Here is a 17,872-nt window from a genome sequence, read left to right as displayed (position 1 = left end):
GCGCTACATGGGCTAAAGACGCCGCTGTGAGTATGTTTGTTACTCCTTCATGCTGAAAAGGTTGGACGGATTTGTATGAAATTTGGTATGTAAAGATGTGGACATCTGGAATAAAACAAAGGCTACTTTTTATTCCGATATTCCCACGGGATAGGGATAAAATTTCGAAACAACAACCGCTGGCTTAGAGTAATAAAATTTGACTTTATTGTTTTTAATGTAACGTCAATGAAAACCACGACTTTTTAAAAACCCCGAAATTTCAATTCAGCTGCCGGATCTAATGATTTACGTGTGCGAAGCCGCGAGTTAACACTAGTTAGGTATAGATTTAAGGCACGAGTACTTTTTCCGAGTAGCATATCATCTGTTTGCCGCCGCCGGGCTGCGGCGCGGGCACTGGGCGGTAGCGGGCCTGCGCTGGTATAAGGGTCTGTAATTAAAACACAACTGAAACTTTAATAGTGAAACAGAACGAGTAAATGTAAATAAAGCTTTATTTTATGGTCGTTTTCCTGCTTTTAAAAATTGTATTTGTGTTCATAGAAGCGATTCAAATAATTTCTTTGGTCACCCGCGACCTTATGATAGCTAAGCTTATGCCAGATATGCGTGTTCATGCAGTTCCTCCATCTCCACACTACTGTAAGAACACATACAAATCACACAAACACAAACCCATCTATCACACCACCACACTACACTGACGCATTTCGAACTCAACCAGAGCTCATCTTCAGAGCAACACAACCGTACACTATGCTACCAGATGACTAGACTCTACCATCTTTCATTGATATGGATCTCCGCAAAGTAACGCCTGATTCAAAAAATTATTCATAGAAGCGGTTAGGATATGCGGGGATGGCAGAGCCACGGAGGACCAAGGGGTCGGTCGCCGCCTTCTTGGCACGGGGGCCCCGGCTCTATAAATCCCAGCTTTATAGAGCCGCGGCCAGTTTTCGCATGTCACGGTTGAAACACGCAAGTGCGCCCGTGGCATCTGCAGAAAGCAAGGAGGACCACCGACAGGTTTTAGTGGGTAGTTATGCCACTCCACTCGGGAAGGGGGAGGAGAGGGGAGTCCCACATAACCACCCGCACCGTCCCCACGATGCGGGGGGACATGCATAAGGCGCATTTTCCACACGTAAAAAAAAGGTTAGGTTAGGTTCAGGGCGTCGCCCCTAACGCCCAGCTTCCAGTGGTGGACTCGAGGGAGTCCGTCACAGTACGGGACGCAGGCTGAGGAGGAAGACGCGCCCTACCATCCTGGCGCGTCTTCGAGGTGGGTCGCCTGATGGCGACTGCCACTGGCGGAGCCGCAGAAGTAAGCCACAAGCGTTCCTGTGGCCGTGCCGCCATGCTGCGAGGCGGAATTTCCGGGGAGTTTTAGTGCGTATGCCGCGGGACCTTCTGCTTCGGGAATCCCACATTCCCGTCCCGATCCCCCACATGCATTTTCTCCCCGGTAAAAAAAGGTTAGGTGCGGTTAGGTTAGATAATTGTATTTTTTTGATACCTGTAGTTGAAGAGCGTGCGTGTATTGCGCGCGCTGCGGCTGCGCCTGCGCAGGCTGTGGCGTGCTCGCGCCGCTGCGACTCTGCTGCTGGTAATACGAGTGCATGCGAGTATCTGAAATACCAATGTATAAGTTGCAGAATATTCTCGAAAATTCAAGAAAGCTCTATCATCATCATCATCATGGGAATTCAAGGCGAGTTCTCTGTTAACATTTTTCATAAACTCATAATGAATAATATTATGTACTTATCTGATAGTAACTTAATTTATCTAGTGAGCTATTGACACAATTTCATTGTTTGCTGAATTTAACTTTCTGAGAATCAGTGAGTAGAAATAAAATGAAAAATTAAATTAAATTTTTACTCTACACAGAAGTCCCAGTACACAATTAAATATAAATTAAATAGATATAACAAATTAAATAATATGAAATTATGGATAAAATGAAATGAAATTGAATTAAAACTACAAATCAGCTTGAATTAAATTACAACGTGAGAACCTGTTGTTTATTGTACGGAGTAAAGGTGCACTTGCCAGTGTTAGTAAAGCCAGTGGCACTTACAATCGCCGGGGTTCCAATGCGTGGTGTAATCGTGGTGCTGGTAGTGATAGTGTGCGTTATACGGCACGTAGAGCAGCTGATGGTGGTTGCGGATGGGCGGCGGCGACTCCGGGCGGCGGCAGCGCGACGCCGACCGCACTGGCGATGTTTGCTCGGAACTGGTCTGCGAACTGTACAGCTCCTGGCTGCTGTCTGAGCAACTGCGACAAGAATAACTTTGTGTTAAAAAAGAGTAGGTATATTGTTGTACAGACTGGAAAGTACTAAGCAATAGATGAACGAGTTAGTTTGAAGGAAGACTCAAAGGGGAGGTCTTCGATAATACGAGTTCATCTATTGCACTTTTGGCCGAGACTAAACATTGTGCTTTTCACGACCACTGCGAGGAAATAAAAAACATTTATCACAAAATAAACAATAACAATCCAAAGACTGCGTTGTTCTCTCCGTGTGACACTCTTTACCGGCCGGAATAATAGGTACCGATATGGAAATATTTTTTCATCACACTTGCTCTTAAACAGTGTCGTAACAGGCAGGCTACCTTGGTTGCAACCCCCCAAATAAAACCCTCGACCTTAATGTGCTTGTCATGAAACCCGTGGTCCGTACAAATTTGCTTGCCATGAAGCCCAAGGTCGGTAAATGAGTCAGTTCCCGTACTGATGGTGCTGCGCGCGCTGCTGCAGAACCACATGCACACGCACGTTGCGGCGCATGCTGCGGGAGGGGGAGGGGAGGGTGGCGCTGCCAAGAGCGCAGCCTAAGGTAGCGCCAATATTTGGAAGAATTATATTTTTACTCCCAAATGTGATGAAAAACATTGTATGTCGCACGGGCGGTACTAGAATTACGAACATCGACTCATAAATTAATTACTTATTTACCGCCCTTAAGACACAATATTCTTACACGCTCCTTAAGCCGAGTTTAGACTTGCAAGAAAAATCGTGCAAGTTGTGAGGCCATAGAGCCAACGACTTTGTTGTGGTCAATCGAGCGCCGCAATGTAATACAACTTGCACGTTTTTTCTTGCAAGTCTAAACTTGGCTTTACTTACATGTCCATCCATCCATCCATCCCAGCCTATATACGTCCCACTGCTGGGCACAGGCCTCCTCTCAGAACAAGAGGGCTTAGGGCCATAGTTCCCACGCGGAAACTTATTTCAGTTTGACACGAATTTGTATGGGCGTGTATACGAATAATCGGGTCGGTATTTCCATGTCGGTCAGTTTATCCTGGCCGGTAAATAGTGTCACCCCTCCCGCCGATTTTTAACCGATTTCAAAAAAGGAGGAGGTTATCGATTCGGTTGTACCTATACATTGTTACCTCAGAATGTCTACAATTAGGTCTACAATGGAAACTGGGTTAAAATTAAAAAAGAACGAGAACTAAGTAAGCTAAGAAAGCAATAATTTTCAGTTACATGTAGAATTTAATATCAGTAGCTTTTAAATATAGTTTTCATCACACTTGCTCGTCAATGATGTTATTCCATGCCTGTATACTAAAGCATAATGGCCTCAATTGTTCCCGCGGGAATCATGGATTTACGGTAGTTTTCTTATCAATGGAGTAATAACTTTAGTTTTAAAATAGCAGATTGTTGCACCAAGCAGAAAGTTATTTATTATTGCACCGAGTGCCGATTTGGAGCCCGAGCGTTAGCGAGGGCTTTAAAAAGCATGAGGGCAATATAAATTACTTAATGCGAGGTGCATAATCTGCTTTTCTTTCAACTATTACAGGAATAGTAGACGAAAAAAAACCCATGCTAAACATTTCATAGGAAAGAAATGACACTAGCACTCGATGTTTCCATGATTCGCACTCTCAAAAAATGTTGGGTGACACTATTTACCGGACGTACAATACCGACATGATATTTTGTGACACGCCCATAGAAACTCTTGTCTGTTTGACACCAGTTTGTATGGGCATGTACTCGAAATAGCGGTTCGGTATTATCTGTGCCGGTAAATAGTGTCACCCAAAATGTCCACGGAAAATTCGCAAGGTTCCCGCCAATTTGTTTTCTTTTTTAATTTCTTAGTAGCCAGTAGCAGATATATTTTTACCCACGATCTGTCAAATTTCGGATGGGCGCCAGGTTGGCCAACCAAACACACAAAGTTTTTTTTTTAAATACGCTACTTACTATTTTTGATAGGATTGGTAGCAACAATTGCTCTAAAGCAGAAAAGTCCCGCTTTTTGCTAGGTATTTAGTGCGGTTATGATGAAATTAAAGCGTAGTTGGAAGAAAAAAACTATACTTAAGTAACAAAAAATTGGAACCATGAAAATAATTTTCTGCCAAACCCGTAGTATGTAGGTGGGGTAGACGACTATTCTACCACTCCTGCTGGCTCGAGCTAGTAGGTACCTACCTAGAAATATATTTTCTAGAGTTTTGTAGTCGGTTCCACTTTTTGATATTTTTTTGGAGTCGGTTTTACTTTTTTGTTATTTTTTTTTGCGTTTTTTTCCTCGTAATGTGATGAAAATCATTGTGTATCACGGACCATAAGGGGATTATAAACTCGAGTCATGAAAAGCCCTCCGCTTCCAACGTCGGGCTTCTAACAGATTCTCGTTAGTAATCCCCTTCTTACGCCCATTAATGCACAATGTACTTTAAAAATAGTAAGTCAATTGTTGTAGAGCAAACGCGTTTTGAGAGTTCTTAAAAATTAAACAGCAGTGTTAAATATAGCCTACTTATTTTTTCTATCACACAATTCTGATTTTGAATTGGCGTTTTATTTCCCTGCAGCAGCTGCAGATTTAATGATATTTACCGGTTGTTAAGGAAAATTACGCCCGTTTCCAATTAGAGAAGACCTTCGAAACAAACGTTTGCCCAAGGCGAATTTTATTTGTCAATAATCATAATTACCATTTCCCTAAACAATCTTTCGTCAACAGCTAACGACATTTTTGGAGTTTCCTTAATCAAAATTGTTTAAGATAGAAGAAAAGCATAATCAACATTTTCGTTTCGCCATAATTACGTTTTATTTTACAAAATTCAAATGGCACGCTTAAAGGAAGGGAGGATGGGAAGGGAAAAGGTAGAAGAGGAGTCACTGTTAAGACTGGGTTATTCATACGCAAAAATATATAAGGTGGTTCCTCTCTCCCAATATCGTTAAATATTATTGAAAATATCACTATTTTTGTAAAAAAAAAATGGTTTAAGTAGGTGCGGATTTTTTGTGATCGAGTGAAGTAGGTACCTACTTACTTAATGGTATTTCAACTTAAATATTTAATCAATCAGGAATGCTTTTGGAATTTCAAAAATTATTTTTACACAAAAGAGTTGAATCAAAATTTAGTTGATTTGAGATAACCTGATGTTATTAGGTAAGTATTTCGAAAGGTTTTTTTCTTAGCGTACCATTAGCCAAATATGTGGTCTACCACCCTAAAGCTCATAATCGTTTGCATGTCATAAAACAATAATGCCATATAAAGGTGTCTGGATTCGATTTGTAGCATTCGAACATGGCGGATGTAGATGATATCTAATTTTGGTATTTCTGCTTCTTTGGCTAGTTGAAGTATAATTTTGATAGTGTTTTATGCGGCGATTAACCTTAATAGTCAACAGTGATCATAAAATTCTATATTGCTCTCGTGTCTGACATTTTTTAATGCGCAAGTTATCTCCGCGTGGTTTCTGGAATTTTGCTATCAAGTTGCAAAAACTACAATCACCGTACAACGTGAACAAGTAAAATATATTTATTTTTAAGTTAACTGACATTGGCCCAAGCCTTATGGCCGCCATTAAATAAATAAATAAATAAATAAATATCACGGGACAATTCACACCAATTGACTTAGTCCCAAAGTAAGCTTAGCAAAGCTTGTGTTATGGGTACTAAGCAACGGATAAATATAATTATATAGATAGATACATACTTAAATACATAGTAAACACCCAAGACCCGAGAACAAACATTCGTATTTTCATACAAATATTTGCCCCGACACGGGAATCGAACCCGGGACCACAAGCTTCGTAGTCAGGTTCTCTAACCACTAGGCCATCTGGTCGTCTAAAGCCATTAAGAGGATTAAATAAATAAATAGAGGTGTCTGTCAACTTGAAAGTTCGACTTTAGCGACATATTCATTTGATAGGAACTTGATTAAAAATTTATAGACCACTTATTTAGCTGATCTAAACAATAAAAAATCAAAAGACTTACCCAATATTGGCGTAAAGCGAGCAGTTCTTGTACACGTTTTCTTGCGGCGGCCGGTGCTGGTAGTGAGCGTATGCCGCGCTCTGCGCGTGCGCATAGCAGGCGTCGCTGTGTGTCGGCTGCGTCGGGGCAGCGCACGGCCGCGCTGTCACGTACTCTGATGACTTCGACCTGCGTTCACACAGCTTGATAACGATACGATAACTTTAACAAGTTCCAAAATTATTAATTTCGGATCCTAAGCTTGGTGGTCAGATTCTTTAACCTCTGGGCTGTCTAGCCGTCTGAAGTTTGTCGGCTAAAGATCATAATTTTAAAACGAACTAGTTCTCGGTTATTGATCGCGCTTGGCATTTTACTGATCCGTTCCTTCTCATCCACAGCTTTTATATAGCAGTCAGACAACCAGACGGTATCTAATCTGCTTCCCATTTGATCTTTCAAGTTGCCTAATCTTAGCTACTACATGGCAGATGTCGAAGGTGGTGATAAAGTGATGGCTAAGATTAGGTAACTTAAAGGAAAAGGATGAATAACAATTCAACATTTTGTGGCGGTAAAATGCCAAGTGCAGTTAATTACTGAAAGGATAATGATGTTCTACTGTACCAGGTTGACGAGGCACTGGTTCTGCTCTGTGGACGCGAGTTTAAGTTTGCCTCGGAGTAATATGGCCAGGAGTAGTTAGAGTTGGTTCGTTGGCAGGCATGCGCGGGCGCTGGGGCCGCGGCGCTCGTGGCCGGCGTTAGCTCGTTCTGCATTTGCTGCAAGATGTCGTCTGAAGCACCGAGCTGTTGCTTAACAGCTATGCCACGGACTGCAGGACGCCGATGGAAACCTAGATAAATAAGGTTTTCTTTGTATTTTTTTTGTAGGTGTACGTATATGAGGCAATTGCACGGTTTACATAGGGTTAAAAAATAGAATTGTTATCGCCAGCTTACAGATCAAATTCCATACATTTTGACACTAGTTGACCCTAGCACTTTTTGAGTTGTGAATCGAGTAAGTAACAGCCGAAAATAGGTCGCGTAATTTGTGCTGCATTCGGTGTAATACAAAAGTCCAATTTGGGCCAGGCGATTCAAAATACGCAGGTGGTAGGACCTTGCGCAAGGCCCGGATTCTCTTACCATCAGGAGATCCACATGCTCGTTTGCCATCCAGTCGAATAAAAAAAAATTAAAAAAATGAGTTGTACACAAATAGAACTATTGTTTGAAACCAAAATTACGCTCGTTGGGCCCTTAACTATGATCCGTGCAAGTCCGTTTAAGTAAGTTACCATAATCGTCATGTTCGTCGTCGCTGCTGGCTGGCTGCGACTCCTGGCCGTAGCGCTGGCGCAGCCGTTCCGTGCGAGGGCCCGCCGCGCGAGCAAACGCGGCTAAGCCGTCGTCGCCATCACCGGCACCTAAATACACAGTATCACTCAATTCCAAAGTAGAATGACTAGACGATAAGAGGTTGAACGTAGAAAGCACATGAAATAGGCCGCCTACTCGTATTGCTTACCTTGTATTTTTTTCTCTGTGTATCTGTTTTCTGTATCGCTTACTATTTCTGGTGTACAATAAAGAGTCTTTGTACGAGTATTGTACTCGTATTGTATTGAAATTCAAACTACAGTTGCTTAGGGATTGACAATTTTATTGCGGTTGACAGCCCTTTTATAGGCTGACAAAGAAAATTACAGGGCGATTCAGGATTTCATTCAACTGATGGAGCAACTTTTTCCTACATTTGAATTGATTGAATAATCTAGGATTTCATTTTTTTCATTCAAACGACGTCTGTTGTGTTTTTTTTATTTTTTTCTAATAACATTACATCTATCATTACAGTTACCCAATACGATAGAGTAGTAAGCATTGTAAACAAACTAAAAGCTCACACATACACACACCAACATCACGCCTGTATTCCCAAATGGGGTAGGCAGAGAACACGAAACGTTACCGCTTCGGAGCCACTTTTAGCAATTTTAGGTTTTAAGTTTGACAAAAACGGTACAATAGTGACAGGTTGCTAGCCTGTCGCCTACGGTATACCTAAACCTATATCCTCAGTCACCCCCTACGACATCCACGGAAGAAATGGAGAGGTGTAATTCTAACCCGACTCCACACGAGAGTTATAGAGTGAATTCAGAATATTTGAACTAGTGCAGTGGTGGGGCAAAAATATCTAAAAAAATAAGAATTTTTAATTGAGAGTGAAAAATGTTTCAGAACATTTAACCGATGTAAAAAGTGACATGACGTCATCTGGAATGGAAAATTCATGTGAAAAATATACTTTTCACAGATGTTAATTTAAATTGAACTTACTCGACCATTGGACGAAGGGGAAATAAAGAATGACTTTTTCTCAAACATGACATGAAATATTGACGTTGTGTTACAAATAATAGGCCGAGAAGTATCGCGCTGCAGGCGCTGCGCCTGGCCTGCCGGCGCGCGGTCACTAGCGGCCTGCAAAGAGATTTCATACAAGTTTGCAGGCCGCTGGCCGGCAATGCGACCGTCTTTTGTTTCAACGCGCGCTCTGCGACACGGCCTACCCCAGCACCACCCGCTCCGCAGCCGCCGCGCCAGCAGCTAGCACGACACGCGCGCACACGTGCGACCAGACTAGCGTCCCGCCAGCTTGATTTCTTGTTTTTTTTGTTTTATTTCATGTCATGTTTGAGAAAAGCACTATACAAGCCTCGGCCGGAACGTGAGGTTGCCGGCCTCGCTACGCTCTGCCGTCTATATCTGCTTGGCCCGGCAACCCCCTACTTCCCGGCCTTTACAGTAATGTACTATTGTGATAGGTACCTTTTTTTTAAATATAACGCAGGAAAACGCAGTAGCTGGCAAGAGCTCTACAGTTCCTACCAACAGTGTTATTTTTTGAGTCTACCAATGAGAAAAGCATGAAAGAATATATTGAGCAACAAGCCAAAAATTAATAACCGTGCGAACTGAGAGCTGCAGAAGGATTAAGAGGTTTGTGGTATTAGGTACTGTTAGTTAATGCCAGTCACCGGCGCTATTTACAAAATTCGGTGCTGTTGTAGACGATGTTCACGAGATCACCACTGGCAGGGGCGGTCTTAGTTATTGCAACGCTCGGGGCTGGTAGATCTTTACTAAGCTCTTGTCTGTCTTTTGGAAGTAGTTCATGATACTTGATGAAAAATGCGAAGTTTTGTAATAAATATTTGTTGTTACCTGATGTGTTTTGACTTGAATTGCGCGAGTGCTCGAGAATATTGCAAAAGCATGCAAAAGGGAGGCGTCGTGTGGTAGCTCTGTTGCCTCTGTTCGCCACCCTTACGCTGAAAAGTCTCTTTATTACCTGTGAATGCTCATGAGTTGGTACAGCATATTTACCAGGTGTGCCAGCAACGACGTCAGGCGCGGGTGCGTCGCTGTGATCAGGCGGGTCAAGCGGAGCGGCGGCGGAGGCCCGTTCACCAGGCGGCACGTAGTAGAAGCCTTCGTGGTGCGCTGCGCTGCCAACACAGGCCGTCAGCGGCGCAAGAGTCGATAGGAACTGGCGCCGAGGCTCTGGCCGCGGCTGGGGTAAAATTAACAGTTATAATCTCAGCCACAAAGGACCATATCAAGAGTACACTCTAATCATCATCATCAAAGGTCTTTGCATCTGCGACTGATGATTCAAACATTGTGTAAGCGGCATTTTCTTTGATGCCTGAACAAGCCTACAGGAAGCGGCGTCTCCGATCACACAACAGGCATATACCTAAGTAAGTGGTTGAGTTCGAAGGGACGACTTCATCCACACATGCTTCGGGTCTTCCCGAGCCCGGAACCAAGTTTGGTCGTTAGGTTGGTTGGTTTTTGGTTGGTGGACAGGATTACACCCTACTAATATTTAACGATGATATTTCTAAAAGGATTGGTATACTAAAAAATACACGCAGCAAGGTACGAGTAACGCATAGCCTCCTGTTTGTAGAAAAATTTGCATAAGATTTTGACCTCTATGTTATAGAAACGAGAGATTATTTCACGATCACATTATGGTTGATATGGCTGTTACAAAGAGCGTAAACTCGTGGGCGCGAGCTAGTACCTATGTTATTTGAGAGTAAACCTCAAAATACATTGGTATTACGATTTCACGATACTTGACACAAGTAGGTACTGTTTCCTTTGATCTTTTTATGAACACAGAAATGTAAATAAAATTATAAAAATAAATTTATGAAACATGTTTTCCTTATTCAAGTTCTCTTTGGTTAATTTCTATGTTACTAGGTATATTTTATTCACTAAGTACTTAGATAAACCCGACTAAGAAATATTCATAGTTAATTGCACATCGTAAAATACCGAGCTCTATTTTAGAACAGCTTTGTTCTAAAACATCAAAATTATGAAAGACTTTCCTGGTAATTGATCAATCCCAGACTGATATGTGTTATTTTTAGGCTTCTATTCGCTGGGTGCGAAGTACTAGGTGGGGGTAATGAAATCTATCGCAGCACTCATAGTGGCCAAAAGTAGAAATAATGTAGGCTCGGTAATCTGTCATACTCAAAGAATCTGTCATTAACAAAGCAATTTGTTTAGACTTATGGTGCGAGCTTGAATTATTGAACACAGTCCCTGCTTTGTTCTTAATTCCTCTACGTCCCGGACATGTCCAGCAGATACCAACAATTTTCCTTATGAAAAGGTTTGTGGTTGAAATTTTATATTGAGTGATATTCACAAAACCGGTCCTCAAAATGATACTTAGGTACTCATTTTGATCAGAAAACGATATTTAATTTATTACTAGCGATATAAGAACAATTATATAATTTTACTATTAGGTATTTAAAAAAACCATTAAGAAAATAAAGCTTTATCTTTTCGTTTTACAGTAAAAGTACAACTAAACATGAAGTAAACAAACCCTGACATAACCAAACTAAAACACACTTTTTGAATAAATTTTACTTACCTCATTCAATTTTAATGACAAAAATGAATTCACAACCTTTTGTCCACCCAAATCACGGTATCACAGTAATTTGGTATTATAAGTGATAGGTTTGATTTTTGTCACAATGCCGCGATGAAATTTCAAAACTTCAGAGCCTCAGAGCCAACAAAGTTGCGGACGCTAGGTGGCGCTGATGTCATGCACAGAGCCATCGGATCCAAACAGGGATACTTTTTGCTGTCACACCTTTCCGTCTTCCGTCACAAAGGTTTTACAACCAAACCGTTCGACTCAAATTTTCATAATAGTATGAAAGTATTAGGCATTATGTTGACCCGAAGCTGCACAAATTGTTAAAAAATATTTTTTAGTAAATATTTAAAAAGGTGGCCTCCCATAAAACTAAACGAGGGCGCGAAAACATTTTTTGGTCTAGGTATCGTGTGGGGTATCGTTTCTTAGAGCTCGTTTACTTAAGTATGGTAATTGCATTATTTTTTGTCTACTCTCAGCAGTGGAAGTCTTTTGGCTGATATGACGGTGATGATGAACCATGCACTACTGTTTATTCTCTTACCTTTTGCGGTTCCTGGTGCACGTCGCCCAAATCGGGCGGCTGCTGTCGCGGCGCTGGCGTCACCGACAAAGTTGAGGACGACGAGCTTGAAGACGCACTGCCGAATGCTTTCTCGTTGTTCCGGTCAACGCTGTTGTACGACTTGTCGCTGCTACAGTATTTGTCGGCTGGCGCGCCAGCCGGTTGTGGCCGCTGCTCCTCGCCCTCGTCTTCCACGTCGCATGTAAGGAGACGTATTCGCTCTGCGAGCGACGTTGTCTCTTGCTGCGGGATCAAAGTGTTAATTGCTGTGATAAGGAAATGGGAAAAAACTAATAAGTACCTAGGTACCTAATGTTTCTGTATGTACCTACTCGTATAGCAAGCAATGTACCTAATTGTGATAGTGTCTACCTGTAAATCTAGACTCGTCTTTTATAATTTTATCCATTGCTGGCCGCTCTAAGAGGCTTTTACAGCGAGTACAGAACGCATGCGCTCGATCGTTTTTGTTTCCGTGCCCAGCTGAACATGCCTGTACACTTAGCGTAAGTTTTCGGTTACAAAATACGTCTCGATCGCTTTCGCGTTAAAATCTCAATTTGTATGGAAACACGAACAGCGCCTCTAGCGGAACGTTTACGATATCGAGACGTATTTTGTAACCTAAAATTACACTAAGGGTACCTACTGCACGCAGGCGCATGCACCTCGCCACTCTGCGGTTCGGTGTGAGACGGTATAGGGCCCTATTATACCTCCACAATGAAATGGTTTGGTCGAAGAGTAAGCGCAGGAGTGCAATAGCTCTTGTGTCTAAACACCGGCCCGCTGCATTCCGCGGAAGTTTTAAGTTCGCGGCGTCCAAGTGCTGGAATGTTATCCCTCCTCCTGTTCAAGGAGCGTGTAGTGGGTACACCTTCAAGCGCAAGCTGAAGGAATACTTATTGACGCTCCAAAAATCCTTTCACTAAACCAGCACTTTGGATACGCCAGCCTGTTGTTTTGAAACTTATGAACTTATTTTTTCCTTGTTTTTACTTATTATTTATTGTAATCTATTTATTTGTTGTTTGCTTACAATTTAATCTATTTCTATTTGTTAATTTTTATTTACGTATGTATAAGTTTAGTATATTTGGGTATCATTCCAAGTCACAGACGGTCCTGACAGAAAATCAGCGCTGCAGGCGTCTAACGCCTCAGCATAATGCTGAGTCAGCGGCCGTTTCATTTTTGCGGGGACACACAAAATCGAGTATGTATATATCGTGTATGTATGTAAGAGTGGTGTTATAATTTTGACCGCTATGTGTGTCTGTCTGTGTCACCGTAGCTCTTAAACGGGTGGACCGATTTAAATGTGGTATTTTTATTTGAAAGCAGGTTTTCTAGCGATGGTTTTTAGACATGTTTCATCAAAATCGGTTTAGCCGTTTTGAGATATTGAGTAGGCAGCCCTATCGCGCGTTTGTGTACCGAACCGGCGTAGGTAATTATATCAAGGACGCTGCCAAGACATTATACTATTCCTTTTTTCTGCACTGTGTCATTGAGTCAACCACTCAGAGCCATTAGTATTATTAGCTGTGTGGCCTAACTTACCTTTGGCTGTTGTTTTTTCCGCGCCTCGCTCCGCAGTAGCGAGCAGCGCAGAGCGTTTCTTTCGGCCACGCGACGGACTGCGGCCTCCTCTGTCTTTGGCCTCACCCCCGCATCCCAGGCCCTAGAAAAAAAAGTAGAAACATTACGTTGCCTGGACTCAAAGTCGGGTCTAAGACTTAGCACACACTGCGATTAAACGGGAGCGGTTTGGAAATAGCTGCACATGCAATACCGTATACACAGCCGCGCACTGACGCTGGGACGAAATTCTCTACTTAGAGGTAGGTAGGCACATAGTTTGTAGGTAAGTTAAATTTTTTATATAATCACTAGGCAGTCAAAATAATAATTAGAAGTAACTCGTGCATTTGCTCTTGAAAATCATCATTTGGTGACTTCACTAACTTGGAACCACACTTCCACTTGGAACTGATGATGAAGACCACAGTTGACCATCGGAGTTACTATTCAATAACAAGTATTTCACGGGTTGAATTTCAATTACTTTAACACAGTTGCTAAGCAATTTATGCTCCAAATAATACAATGGTGAAATGGAATGGGTGGTGAAGCACCAGGGCTTCTCAATAATGAAAGTCTCTGCATCGGAAAAAGATATACTTACATATTAAAAAGGGTAAAAACAATATAACAAAAAATTTAACCGACTACAAAAAACCATAAAAATAATTTTCTACCAGTCTGAAGTCGGTGGCGCAGCACGAGCCAGCAGGAGTGATTGAAGCCCAATATGTAGTGCCGTAGGTGAGGTAGGCGACTATATAGGTCCATATTCCACCGACTTCAGACTAGTAGGAAATTATTTTCATGGTTTTTTTGTAGTCAGTTGAATTTTTCATTATAAAATGTTATTATGCATAATACAATTAGTTTTTAAATAGTTTTCAAGTTTGAATCTGTTAGCTAAATATGCAAGCATTTAAAGCGTCACTTAACAAAAATTAAAAGAAAAGAAAAAATACGCGGAACAAATTTTTTGATTTTATCCATTTAAATAAGTTAAACAAATAAAGTCCCCTTGCAGAGAGCGATGAAAATGGACACACCACTAGGAAACCGTTGGTGTCTTAGATTACAAATATCTAATTATTGTGTATCAACCATATCAAATGTTAGATAAATTTAATATTTTCGTCTTCGAACCATATTTAGATGGCCTCGCTACGTTATATTAATATTTTACCATCTATAACCACCTTCACCCGCCTAATTTTATTCAAGGGCAAACTCAACGACTTTCACCTTATTATGAGAGGATATAATTATATTGATATCTAAATAACCATAGCCAAAGACCAATGAACTCTTAGGACGCTCAACATTCAATTGCATTCAGACCATCTAATTAGTACTCAGGGTGCCTATTTAAATTGTAAGGTTGGCGTCTAACTGTATAATGAACTTAGTTTAACTAATGCCCTCCAAACGAGTTAAGCTAATTGCGTAATTTTATTACGTTTCTTAGGGATACGTGACTGCCAGGAAGACGAGGCCATAACACAATCTTTCCACCGCTATCTGACATATATAGAAATAGTAGTCCAGTTTGCAACCGTGAGCACGTAATACATAAGTTTTGTGTACAGCAGGGCTACTACGAAACTCGAAACTCGAAGTTCGTGTCGTGCGGTCCCTCTGAAACTTATATTGTTTAATACGAGAGCGAGAGGGACGGTACGATACGAATTTCGAGTTTCGTAGTAGCCCTGCAGGTAGGTACTACGCGTGCGTGCAGTACGTGCGTTTGAGTGTGAAAAATTTAGAGGTGTGAACCCGGGCTCGAACCCACGATCCTCTGCTTGAGAGGACATAGGTTACACGATTATGAGAATTGAAAGAGGTCCATAGACTCAATGAATTATAAACAATTAAGGTGGTGGTGATAGTTGAGTTTACGTGATTCATGTGTGTTCTTAAAGTGTGGAGGTGGAGGAGCTGCATGAACATACATTTGCTGAATAGACGTAGCTATCGTAAGATCGAATTGTTTATAGTTCATTAGTTTATATTTAATGAGAATTCAGTACAATCCCTGAATTTCATTTCAACTGTTAGATTTCACGCGTGTAGGTAAATCTAGTAACAATAAATTCATTAGCTACTTACATACCTACCTACTTTTTGTGGAAATAAAAGCAAAGCGGTAATCTTGACTTGACATTCCATTAGGGAACGTATACGTACTATTATAGTATAGGGAGCATTCATCCCCGTCTTATTAGTACGAAAGGGTCAGAATCTTAATGTACGCGACGCGATAACGATGCACCTCAAATGGTTAAGGAGGCCAAAACACGGTTAGGTACAGCACAAGAGATTTAAGTACCTACTTGAGAGCTGAGCTTTCGTACACGATTATTTTATAACATTGCGTTTTTATTCATTAATGGTAGGTATGTGATATACTCGTAGGCATTGAGAGGGAATTTCATCTTTCATTTCCAGCTCGAGGGGGCATGTTACGAGTCTCGCTGGCGCATAAGGCGCATGCGTGATATTCTGTCTTTTGCCTTTGGGCTGTCTAGGGTTAGCCTTGATTCTTCTAGATGGATGGATTCCTCGAGTCGTTTTATATTAGATGTTACCCAACCCAGGGTTTGTATCATTTCGTCTAAAAAAACAGCTGGTCTAAGTAGCAACTGATCTAAAAAGCAGCTGGCCTAAGTAGAAAGTGGTCTAAGAAGTAACTGGTCGGTCTAAGTACCTAGCAAGTGGTTTAAAAAGCAACTGGTTCTAACCTGCTTTTGTCGAAAACTTGAAAAAAAACATAGGTAGATTAGGCTAGGTTAGAGTTGCGTCAAGGCACGAAGCGCCTTAGCCACGCGGAATAGAAGCTCCGCCAAGTGGAGCTTCGTCGACTTTGAGTCAAAGAATTTTAGACCACTTGATACTTAGACCAGTTGCTTCTAAAACCACTTGTTACTTAGACCAATTGCTAATTGGCTACGTAGGATAGCAGCTTTTTAGACGAAATGATACTAACCCTTAAAGCAGAGGTACATACAGTTATCAAAAAATACTTCAAAGATGTCTAGTGAAATATATGAATTTTAAAAAATAATGAGGATTGATCAAGCAAATACATTAAATACCATTCCCCGTTCCGTCGTGTGGGTAAAGAAGCAAGCATTTGAGTTTCGTACCTAAAGATGCTTATAGTAGAAGATCCGAACTTGAAAAGGTCTGCACCGGTCTGATAATAGAATGAAATATAGTTTATAATAAATTTAGTATATTAGAAAATATATTAGAAATGGTTTTGCTAAAAAAATCCTGGACAGGCAATTATTTTTTAATAAGTTTTAATAGTTTTTAATTAAATGCCGACAACCCTATATCGCAATTCCGAAGAATTGCAAAACTGACGTGGCAATAGGCACATTGCTCGCAGGACTGATGGCCGATGGGGTCAAAAGGTTCTCGAATGGCGTCTGCGGACCAGGAGACGAGCTGTCGGTAGGCCTCCAACAAGATGGAGCGACGACCTGGTTAAGATCGCGGGATCGCGGTGGATGCGAAAAGCACAAGACCGGTCTGAGTGGAGAGCCTTGGGGGAGGCCTATGTCCAACAGTGGACGTCTTTCGGCTGACATGATGATGATGATGAACCCTATATCACCGTGTTCACAATGAAACAGCGCTTACGTTGATAAATAATTTCTGTTCTATTATCTAATCAAGTGAAAGTAACTGGCATCGACATAACTGTTTGAGTTTATACCTGGCAATCCAGTAGGTCGTCCAGGTAAACAATAGCAAACCCAACGTCTACATATTCTATAGGTTTTATACTTTAAGTTAATATAAAATTTTCTTATTATCTCATTGATGCAACAAAAATGTATAAAAAATATAAGCATTCATCAAGCCACAAAAATCCAACACGCCACAGACTAATTGATACGGCAATGAAAAAGGGATAACAAACTAACGGATTAATTATTCCAGAGTTCCGGCGCGTTGTTCAATATTGAACTAACCCCATTGAATAGGCAAACGTAAAGTTTTAGTGCAGACCACTGCTAAAATTACAAATATACTATTGTAACTACGATCAAAGAAAAAGTTTAGAGCGATAAAAGGCAAAAATCAGAAGATTTTTAGGGTTATATACTTCAGTCGGAAAAAACGGATCCCTTTTAGCAGCCCCCCTGAAGCAGTTGAAAAATCAAACCTATAATTTAAGTCGATTATAAGACTGTACAGTCAGACATAAGATAAGGTGTTTCGGTGTTTTATACAAATTTCGGGGGAATTTAAACCTACAAGGTGATTCCAGTTGTCCTGGAGAAGAATGAAGAAGATGAAGGTAGCTCGTATAAGTATAGCACAACCAAATCTAATTTTTAATTTGTGTGTCCCACACTGCAGCAAAGAGCAGGACCTAAAAATTTGTATGGAACTTTATGTGCGCGATACCGACTTTGGCCG

General features: G+C 41.2%; 1 protein-coding gene across 2 annotated transcripts in view; it reads right to left on the bottom strand.

Annotated features, from left to right (window-relative positions):
• The window catches only part of LOC141433966 (uncharacterized), a 96,761-nt gene that overhangs the window by 11,202 nt on the left and 67,687 nt on the right, over window positions 1-17,872 (bottom strand). For both annotated transcript variants that reach the window (XR_012451989.1, XM_074096140.1), the window contains exons 7-15: window positions 13,421-13,541; window positions 11,837-12,100; window positions 9,696-9,882; window positions 7,601-7,729; window positions 6,925-7,153; window positions 6,319-6,486; window positions 2,093-2,292; window positions 1,523-1,635; window positions 347-433 (exon numbers count right to left, since the gene is read on the bottom strand). Coding sequence is in view for 1 of the 2 variants with exons in the window: in XM_074096140.1 (XP_073952241.1) it covers window positions 347-433; window positions 1,523-1,635; window positions 2,093-2,292; window positions 6,319-6,486; window positions 6,925-7,153; window positions 7,601-7,729; window positions 9,696-9,882; window positions 11,837-12,100; window positions 13,421-13,541 (1,498 nt within the window). In the remaining variant the exon portion in view is untranslated. The remainder of the gene's footprint in view (window positions 1-346; window positions 434-1,522; window positions 1,636-2,092; window positions 2,293-6,318; window positions 6,487-6,924; window positions 7,154-7,600; window positions 7,730-9,695; window positions 9,883-11,836; window positions 12,101-13,420; window positions 13,542-17,872) is intronic.

The sequence above is a fragment of the Choristoneura fumiferana genome, chromosome Z (assembly GCF_025370935.1).
Source record: "Choristoneura fumiferana chromosome Z, NRCan_CFum_1, whole genome shotgun sequence".
Classification (NCBI taxonomy): domain Eukaryota; kingdom Metazoa; phylum Arthropoda; class Insecta; order Lepidoptera; family Tortricidae; genus Choristoneura; species Choristoneura fumiferana.
This window is presented reverse-complemented; position numbering and strand designations above follow the sequence as displayed.